This window comes from Ostrinia furnacalis, unplaced genomic scaffold, assembly GCF_004193835.3.
Source record: "Ostrinia furnacalis isolate ACB-3 unplaced genomic scaffold, ASM419383v2 OfSCF0465, whole genome shotgun sequence".
Taxonomy (NCBI): domain Eukaryota; kingdom Metazoa; phylum Arthropoda; class Insecta; order Lepidoptera; family Crambidae; genus Ostrinia; species Ostrinia furnacalis.
The window spans coordinates 291,821-305,851 of NW_021130704.1; the positions used below are offsets into that span (position 1 = coordinate 291,821).

Sequence of the window (14,031 nt, forward strand, 5' to 3'; positions counted from 1 at the left end):
AATTAATATTAATAATGTATTCTTAAGATGACTGGATGACATCATGATCACATTCGTATGCAAAGTATGTATTTTTTTACATTCTTTACTAAACCATTTAAGTAACTAAGTAAAAGTTTAATATTTTTTTATGCTTATCAAAATGCTGTAAACTCGCGTCGGTCAAAACACTGTGACGAAAAGTAGTTTAAACTGGCCGTTCACTGCAAGTAAAGATTTATGGTAGTAAAAATGTGATTTTTTACACTTTGAGTATTTATACCTAATAGATATAGTAGGTGTTCAGAGGAGTACTTATAGCATTTGTTTTTAAGATCTCGAGATTAATCGAGAGACGAGCTCCTTTAAAAGTTTGTTTGTAGGTAGGTTATACCCTTCCTGATAAAATTCCCTGAAAAATTGCATCGATATTAATTACTTAAATTGGCAGTGATAATGATAATTATGCAACTGTATTGAGACTGAATCGGGTTTGTAACGCCTTTAAGCTGCAAAAAGCAGTACCCCACAGTACACAGCTATTAATAACTAGGAGATAGCTAGCATATGAGTGTAGATAGCTCTCTGTGGACAATCGTTGATAAGGTACTACGAGCAGAGACCACGTGGCCCTATGTAATCTAAAGCTCGGGCTTAGGCCCGGTTTTTTGATTCGTAGTTAAAATAACCAATAGTCAAATTTGACAGATGTCAAATGACAAGTGGTTAAATATCAGAAAAAAATGTTTTTCGAACAATGGTTACCTTGACTTTTAGTACATTTTTTAACTATTAGTTAACATTTTGTTAATATTTAACCATTAGTAACAAAATTTAACAATTTGTTATTTTAACTATGAATCAAAAAACTGGGCCTTAGAAAGTAGGACGCCATGGAACATGGCAGCTTCGTACAGCATCTTTGTGCATTACTTAAGTCATTACTCCGAAACAATAGCCTTGACAATAGCGGTTACAAAACTTCGTGACTCATAAGGTTGTACTTGTATCATTTAGCAAGTTCATTGTTGATAAGTACGAGTAGGACCCATATCTAGTGCGTAATAGTAGATTGGTTTTTGGTTTGTAAGGTAGGTATTGTACGAAAATTCATATGTCTCGACAAGACACAAACTAATTTTAAAATAAAAGTTTTTAGCGGTCTTTTAATTTGGGAATCGCTTATTTTGCCTTTAAGTAAGTACCTACCTACCTAAGTTACATAGTAGGTATTCTAAGCGAGCGTGTTTTCAGATTACATAATCATAATAACTGGTTTACAGGTTAATACGATTTGTTGTGCCACTTGAGTGACTTGACCAGATTTCTCTCATTTCCATTCTCTGCCAAGTTTTATTTGCAAAGATGATCTAACAAGGTGTTTGTTTGCAATGCGCTAATTATTTGCCTAAAAGTAGTGTTTGCGTTTCGACATTTAAAGTACTTTTAAATCTAGCATACCTTCACGATTTAGTTACGTGTGCAGCGCCTTATAACTATCAATTTTTGTTGGAAAATCTCTCTTATTTCAACTACAAATATCTTTTCAGTAGCAAACTGTAATCTTCATTATAATCCCCCAGTAGTAAAAGCAGTATATTACAAGCTATCTGCAAGATAAGAGTGGTCTGTCGACTTTTACTGAGCCACGCTACGAATAGGCATGCAACGATGCAACACATGCAGTGTCGGTCGACCTCAATTTTCGTGTGCACTGACCCGTCACGTGTATGGGTGTCATTCGTGGATCGGTAGAGATTTATTCACATTTTTTGTAAGTTTGTTTGTTGTAAGCAGTATACGAGATTAGTTACGATGCGAAAAGTAATTAGTTAAATAAATGTAGACTTAACTACTAAGTTAATGTAGCAGAAAAAACCTAACTATACTTATTAAAAAATACCTTGCAGGTAGCTAAGATGTAATCGTTAAAGGGGGAAAAAATAATAAAATATGTATTATGATAACTAAGCATACCTAAAGTTCCATCAATTCGTTTTCTTCAAGGTTTAGAGATTTGATATTTTGATAGGTAAAATATTTATTTACACCATACACTGCCATTGATTTGGTTACTGAATTTACTGTTCCGAGTAGGTACAATAATATCATTCCTCGGTTTGAGAATCAGCGCCTTCACAAATAGGTACCAATTCAGTTACAAATTAAATATGAAGAGTTTTGAACGATTCGTTTCACAGGAATATTGGAAAATAAATTGATGATGAGTATCGCAAAATACTTAGGTAGTTTAAACTATCAGAGTAGGTAATTTGTTTGTTGATCAATATTAAATTTAATGGTAAAGATATCGACTGCACACAACAAAATTCTAAAGTTTTAATTAATGTTTTGAAATCTTGTACTACCCTTTATTGTTGTAACTTCTGTAACATTGCGAAGTGATTAAATGAATATGAAAACTTAAAAGTAAAAACGTGGTAAGTATGTAGTACCGTAATCTTTGGTAAAAAGGTCTGCCTCCATAACTTGTGGAAGTTTCAAAAGTATTATAAACACGATTTCGCGCTAATTTGTTAACAATCAATTGTCTATGGTTTTATGTTTTATTCAACATGATTTTGTACTATCTACAAAAATATCTTAGATAATATATTTACTAGATAAAACATGTTTTAAGAATTTAAGTAGTTTAATTTATTTATTAATTAAATATATTTTTTATTGCTACAGAATGTATTAATTAAAAGAAATAAAACGCATCAAGCGTCAAAGTGAAAGTGAAAAAAAAAGGCAAGAGTGCTTGTCACTCTATGGTTTTAGTCCACTAATGGCGTGTCTTCCGGTAACACACGTTTTAACGTCAAAATGGCTCGGAAAAAAGGCGATGAGAAAGTGAATCAAGCACCCCAGAGTGATAATGAAGAGCAGAATTATGATGAGGAGCCAGACTTTGACGATCCGGAAGGTTTTGTCGACGACATTACTGACGAAGGTAGGCAATTTCTGCGCTGGAGGTTGGGCCGGCCATATGCGTCATCCACGCATTTTCTGGCTTCCCATTCATGTTGTGGCTATTTTTAACAGTTTCTTGTGATGAAGTGCTGTTAAATAAGTAATTGTGAAGTGTATTATTTTTTTTGGTTTCGATTTGTGAGTGGTTCTTTTGGGTTATAAAACATAACCTAACTTTGACGTTGCAGAATTGTTGGCCGACCTTTTAGAGCAGAAACCTAAGGAATCTGATGGTTACGAGAATGTGATCGTGGTGGATGGGTGCCCGCAGGTCGGACCCGAGCGGCTGGAAAAGCTGCAAAGTGTCATAAACAAGATCTTTAGCAAATTTGGCAAGATCGTCAACGAATATTACCCTACCACGGAGACTGGGCTCACCACAGGTTACATTTTCTTGGAGTATAGCAACTCCCAGAACACTGCGGAGGCTGTGAAGGCTACAAATAATTGTAAATTAGATAAGCAGCATACATTTTTAGTGAATTTGTTCACGGATTTCAAAAAGTAAGTAATTTACTCATGTTTTTGGATACTACAATGCTAAATATCTTATCAATCAGTAGTTTAGATATTCCTAGTCACTTTCTGATTAAAACAATTATTGTTTGTATGATATTTCTCAGTAATTAGTTTGAAACATTATTGGCAACTAGACAGCTCATAAAACTAGATGTTGCAGTCTATTTATACTAAACATTTACCTACAATGTTTTCACTGACTGTACTATCATTCTCTTCTTATTACTTACTTGAAGGTACTCAGAAATTCCCAAAGAATGGGAGCCACCACAGCCCCAACCGTTCAAGGTCCAGTCGGATCTACAATGGTACCTTATGGATCCCGATGCGTATGACCAGTTCCTGGTTGGCATTGGAACAGGGGTTGCGCTGCAGGTTTGGCAGAATGCTCTGCCGGAACCTATTTCGTTGCAAGAAAGGCCGGTAAGTTAATCTGGTCTATAGTTAAATACTATTTTGGTTACAGACTTATTTTGTTCCAAATTTTATTCTATTTCATGCATTGAGAGTAAATGAATCTTGCTTGAAGGTTATAAAGAACATTCAAATTTAAAATTAATTACCTAGTGAATGATAATGAGTGAATATCTGTTTACTGCAGTCTTTATGTCCTCTATAACAAATATTTGTAGGTTGCAGAGTCAGTTATTCTACAAATGACCACATAATCCAAAACATTCAACTTGACAATATTGTATAGAAGTAAACAACATTTTTATTTGCAAATAAATTACATTGTTTGGAAATGTAGTTAGTATCTACTATCTACAGAGTTGAACGTTCTTGGTGAAAGGATGAATATCAATGAATCTTGTGAAAGTAAACTAGTACGACTTTAGTATGTGATTCCATTATGATTGGCAAAGGATAACAGTTGAAGTATTTGGTTAAAAAAAATGCAAATAATGTAGTAAAGATAAGCTCATGAGCAGTGTTTCTTAACTTTATCCTTATAAGTGAATATGTGTATAAACTGTTAACAATATTATTATCCTGTTTAGTGGAACAGTCTTGCAAGTTACTTTAATAGTTTGTTGAATACCAGAAGACAGAAAACATTATAGATAGGGCTGCCCAAAAATTATGAATTTTGTTATAGAATATTAGAACACTTGTTTTTGAAAAGAGGCTAAAAATAGCAACTGATTCTGCGCTGCTTCTTCTCAACAAAAGCCCTTTAGGAGCGTACTTTCATAAGTAAAAGATTACATTTGATATCAACGCTAATCAAAGTAAACTACACTGTACAAGTAAAGTACACTGTATCTATGCAATTTATGTATTTGTAAGCTGTTTGTTTTCTGAATAAAACAAAATAAAAATTTTCTATTACAGAACTGGACAGAAACCTACGCAGTATGGTCACCACTAGGCACCTACTTAGCCACGTTCCATTGGCGGGGCGTGGCGCTCTGGGCCGGTCCGAAGTTCTCCCAATTCCAGAAGTTCTTCCACCCTGAAGCGAGATTCATTTCGTTCTCACCGTGTGAAAACTACATCGTCACCTTCTCGCCTAGTGGCGATCGAGGGGACGATAAGAAATTAATTATTTGGGATATTAGGTATGTATTATGTTGCCATATTCAGTATTTGTTCAGTCATCTTGCTACTTTAACGTTACAGAAACATTGGGAATCTCACTTTTATTGGCTACAGTCTACAGTTACAGTAACTTACATAATTTAAGAATAGTTTTTTACATTTTTACACTTAACGGATGACGTACATGTGCGTGCTTTTTGCGCTATCATGGGGGTTTTACATAATGAGGCAGAACAACTTAATAGCTTCTTTCAAGCCTACTTTTTCATTATAGTAAGTGTATCGTCTGCAAAAACAGTCAGTTAAGACAATGTGGATAACAATAATGGGGTTCATCAAGCCTTGAGTTTCATTCATATTAGTACCAGTGTGAGTTGATGTCACTGTCATTTAATAAAATTATATCCTTGGACATTTTACACTACGCTTCTAGTCCCAAATTAAGCAATCCTAATGTTATCAAGCTTCTTACTAGTAAACTTACCTATTTCAACCAGGACTTGAATGAGTTTGATGAGGAGTTCTAAGCGCATAATTATTTATCTTTAATGCCATCTACACTAATATTATAAAGAGGAAAATTTTGTAATGAATAGGCTCAAAAACGACTGGACCGTTTTTAAAAATTCTTTCACCATTCGAAAGCTACATTATCCACGAGTAACATAGGCTAAATTTTATTTTGGAAAAAAATAGGATTCCGTAAAATATGTAGATAATGTAGTCCACGCGCTCGAAGCCGCGGGTGGAAAGCTAGTATTTAATCAAATTGGCTCGACCTATCCTAGGACAGGAAGAAATGGAGTGACAAGAGTGAACGGACAGATGTTTCTAACTTAATTTATAAATTGTAATTTGTAAACTTGTGGAAATAAAAGCTTTTTATTTATTTATTATTATTAATGCCATATTTATTGTCAACAGGACGGGCCAAGAGAAACGTAGCTTCCCTCCGCCTGACGAGTACGTCACGTGGCCGATATTCCGCTGGAGCAAGGACGACCGGTTCTTCGCGCGACTCGGCCAAGATATGCTCTCGGTCTATGAGACGCCAGGGTTCGGGCTGCTTGACAAGAAGTCCATCAAAATACCTGGAATTAGGTAAATATCAGTCTGTATAATATGCTTAGTAGAAACATAACTTTTCCCATAGGTGTAATCAGCAGTAAAAAATCAAAAGATAAATGGATCAAATAAAGGATAGTTCAATGAAGAGTATGCCAATGTTATAGCTACTTAAACTAATGTTTCTTAGAAAAAACATGAAGTAATCCGTCCGAAAAAACATCTAGTAACCAATTACTGTTCATAAAGGCCTGACAAATATTATTATCATGAGTGTTTGTTTGACCTTGAACTTAGTTTACGAAGAATTTGAGTCATTGACACAAAAGATGCTAATTTACACACAAATTGTTATGTGTAGGTTATACCACAGAATAATAATAAGTACTACGTACAGAAGTTTTACTTCGCGAAGGTATTTAAACAAATGTATGCTCAATGTCATTAACAATATGGTGTAATTTAGCCTGTCTCAAGAGTCAAGCACCATTTTGTTGACAAACGTCAGTGATCGGCACTGCGCCGAAGCTATAGGGCTGACTTCGGTAAAATGATGTGACGTGAGGTGCCAAACTGCGGAAAATGGCGGAGGAAATACATGATTTAGCATGAATTATCATGAATAATATTAACTACTTATTTACCTCCCAGTGTCTTGAGGCAACTTAAAAAAGTACATTCTGTGTTTTTATTATTATTTAGGCAGTTAAATACTGCACAGTATTTAGTACACCATTTTCTTTATTTTCTTCCATCATACACAAGAATACGCGTGCGTGAGTCAATGTTCGCTCGTATGTGAGGCCTTGTCGAATAGTATCCTGTAGGTGGNACAGTGTCCTGTAGGTGGGCCATCGTGCGTATTTTGTTTTCAATGTAAACTCGCGGAGATGAACAGGCCTGGTTATACTCACAATTTTTTGTAAAGCTGTGTCACCTATTACTGCTGAAATCTATAACAAATTACTTCTGTCTTTTGCAGGGATTTCAGCTGGTCTCCCACGGATAACATCTTAGCGTACTGGGTAGCGGAAGACAAGGATGTCCCGGCCCGAGTAACGCTTCTCGAACTGCCCAACCGCACAGAAATACGCTCAAAGAACTTGTTCTCCGTCGCTGACTGTAAAATACACTGGCAGAAGAGCGGAGACTACCTCTGTGTGAAAGTCGACCGATACTCCAAAGTGAAAAAGGACAAAAATGACATTAAATACTCTGGAATGTATTATAACTTCGAAATATTCCACATGAGAGAGAAGGAGATCCCGGTGGATTCAGTAGAAATTAAGGAACCGATTCAGGCTTTCGCTTGGGAGCCAGTTGGGTCTAAGTTCTCGATTATACACGGTGATCCAGCGAATATTTGTATAAGTTTCTACCAAGTCAATACTGGGCAGGCGCCTACACTGTTGAAGAAGTTCGAGAGGAAACCATTCAACCATTTGTTCTGGTCTCCGTCTGGACAGTTCATCGTGCTGGCACATCTTGGCTTGACCGGTGGTGCTTTGGAGTTCTTGGACACTAACGATTTCACTATCATGAATGTTGCGAATCATTATCAGGTGCGTATAGATTAAATGTTGGAAAATTTCAATTTTTTGCATCCTATGCAATAAAATGTAATCTCGTTTCAACTTAGACCTCTATAACAATCGGAAGAAAATTTCAATTTTTTGCATCCTATGCAATAAAATGTAATCTCGTTTCAACTTAGACCTCTATAACAATCGGTCTATCGGTCGATATTATTTGGCACGCGGATTTTGAAGTCGCGAATAGAAGCTTTAGAAATGCGCAGGAATTTTTTTAATTTCGCAACAGTTGTGATTTCGAAAGGTCAATCCGGCATTTTTTTCTATAGAGTTACTTCGCTCTGTGAAGGGATTAAATTTTGGAGTGATCAATAAGTGCCACTTGCCTCGGTCTGCTATACATATAACTTATGTAGAATAATAAATGCGGAACACCGCGTTTAGAAGGTTGCACGTCTTTTAATGCAGCATATTATATCACATAATTACAGTATAATTGAATACTGGACGGTTACAGAAGCACATAAACTGATCGCAGAGTAGGGTATTTGCCACCACTACTTTTTAAAACTGTCAAAACGAGACTCCCATAGATTTTGTAATACTAGCCAGTGAAGTAATTTAAAATTAAGTTTTTAAGACCATAATGAAGTGCCTTTTAAAAAAAGATGTATTTTAGAATTATTGGGGAGTGTAACGCTAGACGCGAAAGGGCGCGAAGTATTTGAATGGCCGTTTCACGTAATTTTTGTGCTTGTAGATGTCTGGCATCGAGTGGGACCCGACGGGGCGCTACGTGGTGACGGGCGTGTCGTCGCTCAAGTGCAAGATGGACTGCGGCTACTACATCTGGTCGTTCCAGGGCAAGATCATTAGGAGGTCAGTGTGTAAAAAACTTATCACTATTCATTAGTTGCTGTACTGTTAAATATCTGGTGAGCTAAAGAATGTATTTCACTAATAAGTAAATAACTGCTTTCAAGCTTACTTTAACTACGTCAAAAGTTATAGTTACCGTTAAAGTTAAGCTGATGCAACTTAGCCTAGTGAAGTCCAGGATTAATCCCAATATTAATTGAAATAAAAATGCATGCCTATGTAAGCAAAAGCCGGGTGAAGCTCGCTTCCACCTTCGGCCTGATCATCACTTACCATCAGGTGAGATACAGGCCAAGAGCTTCCTCGTTGTGGATAAAAAAAATAATAATTGGACCTTAGTTAACAAACGAAGTCATGTTATGTGAAGATGAAGATCAGTGGCTTCTAAATACCTATTGACTTGTCTCGAAATATGTATAATATTTTGGGAACCCCACTTTGGGAACCTCTCGAGTGGCGACCACGGGCTGGAAAACGTAGCGTGGGCAGGCCTCCTACTAGGTGGACCGACGATCTGGTAAAGGTCGCGGGAAGAGCCTGGATGCGGGCAGCGCAGGACCGTTCATTGTGGAAAACCTTGGGGGAGGCCTTTGTCCAGCAGTGGACGTCATTTGGCTGAAACGAACGAACGAACGAACTTTGGGAACCAATGATCTAGTTCTAGAGGGCCAGGTCTATCACTACTCACACTTTATTAATAACTTGGTTCTTCCTTCCAGGGTAATGAAAGAGGGCTTCGCCCAGTTCCACTGGCGGCCGCGCCCGCCCACGCTGCTCTCCGAGAAGCAGCAGAAGGAGATCAAGAAGAACCTCAAGAAGTACTACTCGCAGTTCGAGTCCAAGGACCGCATGCGAAGCAGCAAGGCTAGCAAGGTATGTCTTCAGTGGCGGCGTAGCATGGGTTGATATTGTTCCAAAATACTGAACTGTCCTATGCATGACATTGACAGTGGGGCGCCACCGTCAATACCGGATCGCTAGTTCCGATTTTTGCCATGTTGGAAACCATAAAGTTGAACGATAGTAGCGCCCCCCTGTCATTGAGTTTGGCGGGACAGTTCAGCGTGGGTCATCTATACCCGGGGCAACTCCCCCCTCCATAAATCCATAAATTGGGTATACATACACCACTACATTTTTATAAAAAAAGTTAAAAAAATATATTTTTTTTTTGCATAAATAGGATCAGTATCAATAACTCATTACCCAAAATTTTTTTCGGTGATAAAAATGTAGTGGTGTATAGCGGGGGACCACCAGAATGGTCTAGTGGACCCTCAGGATTTTTCGAAGACGAGAGATGTTAGTGTACTAAATATGAGCTATATGATATCATTACATATCAGATACGCCAATGGCCCTGCCACTTGCGCCAGTAGGTACTAATCAGCGCGTCTGAGTTGTTACCCCCTGATGCTTGGCAATCGGGGCTGTAAAGTCAGCCTACCAAGTTGTCTGACCAGTGTGAGCAGTGCAGGCGAATTGCTCCACTTGCCTCTGTTAAATTAATGTCATGCTCTTGGAAACTTATGGCCTGATATTAATGAGAGAGATATTCACAACATGTTCGGATCAGAGCTCTTGTTAATCCCCTCCACCCCACACACGTTCGGATCAGGACTCTTGTTAATCCCGTATCATCCCACAGGAACTAGTGGCGAAGCGCACGGAGCAGATGAAGAAACACGTGGAGTACCGCGAGGCGAAGGCGCTGGAGTGGGCCGAGCAGAAGCCGCGCCGTCTTGAGCTCAGGAACTGTGAGTATATACAAAGATAATATTGGTGACATACTTTATTATAGGGATGTTATGGATATGTAGCTTCGGTTATGGATACGGTTAAGGATATAGGAATATATTATACCGGTTTCAGTTACGGTTACGGATATTTTTTTGTTTCGGATATCCGAAAGTTCCACGGGCTGGAAGACGTAGCGTGGGCAGGCCTCCTACTAGGTGGACCGACGATCTGGTAAAGGTCGCGGGAAGAGCCTGGATGCGGGCAGCGCAGGACCGTGCATTGTGGAAAACCTTGGGGGAGGCCTTTGTCCAGCAGTGGACGTCATTTGGCTGAAAAGAAAGAAAAGAAAGTAAGAATCCGAAAGTTTCTATTACGGTTACGGATATCCATAACATCCCTGCTTTATTACAGCTTTTTCAGATTAAATTTTCAATTTAAGCGACTGCGCACAATGTCGCGACGACAAGAATAGGCGTCTAGTCGCCGCGACTGTCGCCCAGTGTGCGCAGGCGCTACCTACATTGAAAATTAATTTGATGATTTTCATATTTTCCTTTTGCGGTCCTGTTGCAAACAGACAACTGACAGTCGACTCAAAACATTTTATTTGAAAAAGCCCTTCTGGTAATCTTGCAAACAAATAAAACCGACTCGCCGCCTCAGGCGAGATTGTAGTAAATCTTTGATTGCAAAGTGAACTTTGTGATTTCAATACACCTACAAGCCCTTAAAGTTAAGGATCACCTAAAGGCAATATGAATCGAAGTCCTAAAAGTACCCCTAAGATTCGACTTCGATTTTCATGTTTATCAGTCGAATTGACATAGTGGAACTTCAATCCACAATATGTCATTCATGCCACTTGATCTTTACGTACCTATTTTGCCTAGTATTCTAAATGAAAAAAAAAAATCTGTAACTAATATTCAATTGTTTTTTCTAGATGTGGATACGGACGGTCTCGACACCGACCAAGTGAATACAGTGGAGGAGGTTGTAGAATTTTTCGTGAAAGAGGAACAAACTGTCATCGAGTAGTCGCCATTCCGCGCCAACGTCCCAGGTCGGCGCGCCCGGCCTGACATCGCTTGTACCGGAGCAACCATTTTAATAAACAGACAGATTACAACAAAGTTTTTTTGTACCTTCATCCCGTCACAAAACATTTTATAAGCATTATGTCACTAAGACTCCCATTTATAAATTATAAAATAGGTAATGTTTATAGAAATCATATTAAATTGATATGTTTCAAACGTATTATGGCTTTTAATACCTGTTTTTGATATTTATTTATTCGTATTTTTTTATTGTTATTGATGATGGTATGAAATAAACTTATGAATATTATACTGGGGATTTGAATAAACCTGTGTAAATAATATGCAGTAACATGGTTGCGTTTGCTTGGAATGCATGAGGCAGCTTTTTAACAAATTTTTGGGTTTGCTGGTCTCTTGTCTAAAATTAGTAGGTTACTGCAGAAGACATTTTATTTAAAAATAATAATTTAATAAACACGTTTATACCATTACAAATTAGGGCTTATTCCACTATTCCCCGTTGACAATCCCCGTCAACGGGGATTAGTGAACTTTTTGTTCACTAATCCCTGTTAACGCCAGATGGAGCTTATAATGGGGAATAATGAAATAAAAGTTCATTGATCCCCGTTATATTAGTCCTTTTGTACCCTTTGCACCACCGGCCTGCACCACTGGGGTGGTGCAAAGGGTATTTTTAAATCCCTCTTGCACCACCAACAAATAGTGCTGTGCTACCATCGACTGTAAAACTAGTAGTAGACTGTAAAATACTTAATAATTTAATTGTTATAAATAAATCAAAACCTACCTAAAAGTTTTAATTTGTGTGTGTGTAAGTGCAGTACATTTCACTTCAGACCCACGATACCCCGGGCCTACATCCTACATACAACGAATAAAGTACCAGGGCAACATAACCATAAAGGAGCTATTTTATGATACATGTTTATTTCTCGGGTCAACCAAGAAGAATTTGATAAAGCTCCTTTATGATTATGTTGCCCTGGTACTTTAGGAATATTATTCGTTGTATGTGGTATGAATGGTTGCTATTAATTTTTATGTTATGTTGATTTGAGCCTATAAACATTTCACTTCATCAGACCCACGATACCCCGGGCCTACATCCTACATACAACGAATAAAGTACCAGGGCAACATAACCATAAAGGAGCTATTTTATGATACATGTTTATTTCTCGGATCAACCAAGAAGAATTTGATATAGCTCCTTTATGATTATGTTGCCCTGGTACTTTAGGAATTATTCGTTGTATGTAGGTATGAATGGTTGTTATTAATTTTTATGTTATGTTGTCAAATCTGTCCAGTAGTTTCGGAGCCTATTCAGTACAAACAAACAATCAAATCTTTCCTCTTTATAATATTAACTAGCTGGCCCGGCGAACTTTGTTCCGCCTTAATGGCAATAAATAAGCAGACTTTTTTTTTATTTCGAACGGGATAAAAAGTATCCTATGTCCTTCTCCTGGCTCTAAACTACCTCCCTGACAATTTTCAGCTAAATCGGTTCAGCCGTTCTTGAGTTATAAGCGAAGTAACTAACACGACTTTCTTTTATATATATAGATATTATATGATTAATGTAGATAATTGTTTTACAGTTAATGGTAGGGCGGCACTATTGGTGGTGCAAAAGGGATTAAAAAATACCCTTTGCACCACCAGTGGTGCAGTCCGGTGGTGCAAAGGGTACAAAAGGGAAGTCCCATAAATGTTTATTTTATTTTTAACTTAATAGTATTATAGTAAACTTGACGGGGATTGTAAACAGGGAATAGTGGAATAAGCCCTAATTTGTAATGGTATAAACGTGTTTATTAAATTATTATTTTTAAATAAAATGTCTTCTGCAGTAACCTACTAATTTTAGACAAGAGACCAGCAAACCCAAAAATTTGTTAAAAAGCTGCCTCATGCATTCCAAGCAAACGCAACCATGTTACTGCATATTATTTACACAGGTTTATTCAAATCCCCAGTATAATATTCATAAGTTTATTTCATACCATCATCAATAACAATAAAAAAATACGAATAAATAAATATCAAAAACAGGTATTAAAAGCCATAATACGTTTGAAACATATCAATTTAATATGATTAGTACAAGAAGCATGCATATTTCAACCGCGAAGTTAGTGTTTTCTGATTAGTACAAAAAATAATATTTAAGATGAGGAAAAGTGGGATGAGAGATGTGGCCAGCAGGTTGGATGCGCGGGGGTGCCCTCTCCTGCATTGCACAGGTCACCACCGCCGTCTGATGGGATTGGCCCCGTGGTTCCGGCTAATCCCATCGGCCCCACGCGGCCACGTTGAGGTCCCGCTGTGTAGGGCGGGACGTCCGCGGAAGGCGTCCTTGGTCGTCTAGTACCCAAGGCGCCGACCACTATGCGGCAGAGGGAACACCCCAGGTTTTAGTGGTTTCGAGCCCCTCATAACCTGCTGCCTCCTGGGGTGTTAACACTGTTAAGTATGCACAAGCCATTTTCCTGGGACAAAAAAAAAGGGAGATGAAAGATAATAGGTAAAGCGAGATTAACCGATGCATTTTAGAGTCGGACTATGACCACTGAATCCGATCCGAATATGAGCAGAAAATGTCGGCGAAAATAATTCCCTCGTGCCCCCCCCCCCCATGCACACACCACGTAATTTTCAGGCGCCGTACTCGATCGATGTTATCGCAACCAAGCCGCTTTAGACTGGTCGTCTTTTTGCCTAAGTAA

General features: G+C 38.0%; 1 protein-coding gene across 1 annotated transcript; it reads left to right on the top strand.

The window, feature by feature from the left end:
* Positions 1 to 2,729: 2,729 nt before the first annotated feature.
* eIF3b (eukaryotic translation initiation factor 3 subunit b) lies at positions 2,730 to 11,492 on the top strand. Its single transcript, XM_028322567.1, has 10 exons — positions 2,730 to 2,935; positions 3,144 to 3,459; positions 3,711 to 3,897; positions 4,810 to 5,036; positions 5,941 to 6,117; positions 7,064 to 7,643; positions 8,374 to 8,492; positions 9,212 to 9,365; positions 10,141 to 10,249; positions 11,176 to 11,492. Exons 1-10 carry the CDS (start codon positions 2,809 to 2,811, stop codon positions 11,268 to 11,270), a joined length of 2,091 nt encoding a protein of 696 aa, XP_028178368.1. The 5' UTR covers positions 2,730 to 2,808; the 3' UTR covers positions 11,271 to 11,492.
* The last annotated feature ends 2,539 nt before the right edge of the window (positions 11,493 to 14,031 follow it).

Coding starts and splice junctions, on each gene's coding strand:
- eIF3b (XM_028322567.1), top strand. CDS start 2,809: ATGGCTCGGAAAAAAGGCGATGAGAAAGTGAATCAAGCACCCCAGAGT. Junction 2,936..3,143: donor CGACGACATTACTGACGAAG/GTAGGCAATTTC, acceptor TTGACGTTGCAG/AATTGTTGGCCGACCTTTTA. Junction 5,037..5,940: donor TTAATTATTTGGGATATTAG/GTATGTATTATG, acceptor TATTGTCAACAG/GACGGGCCAAGAGAAACGTA.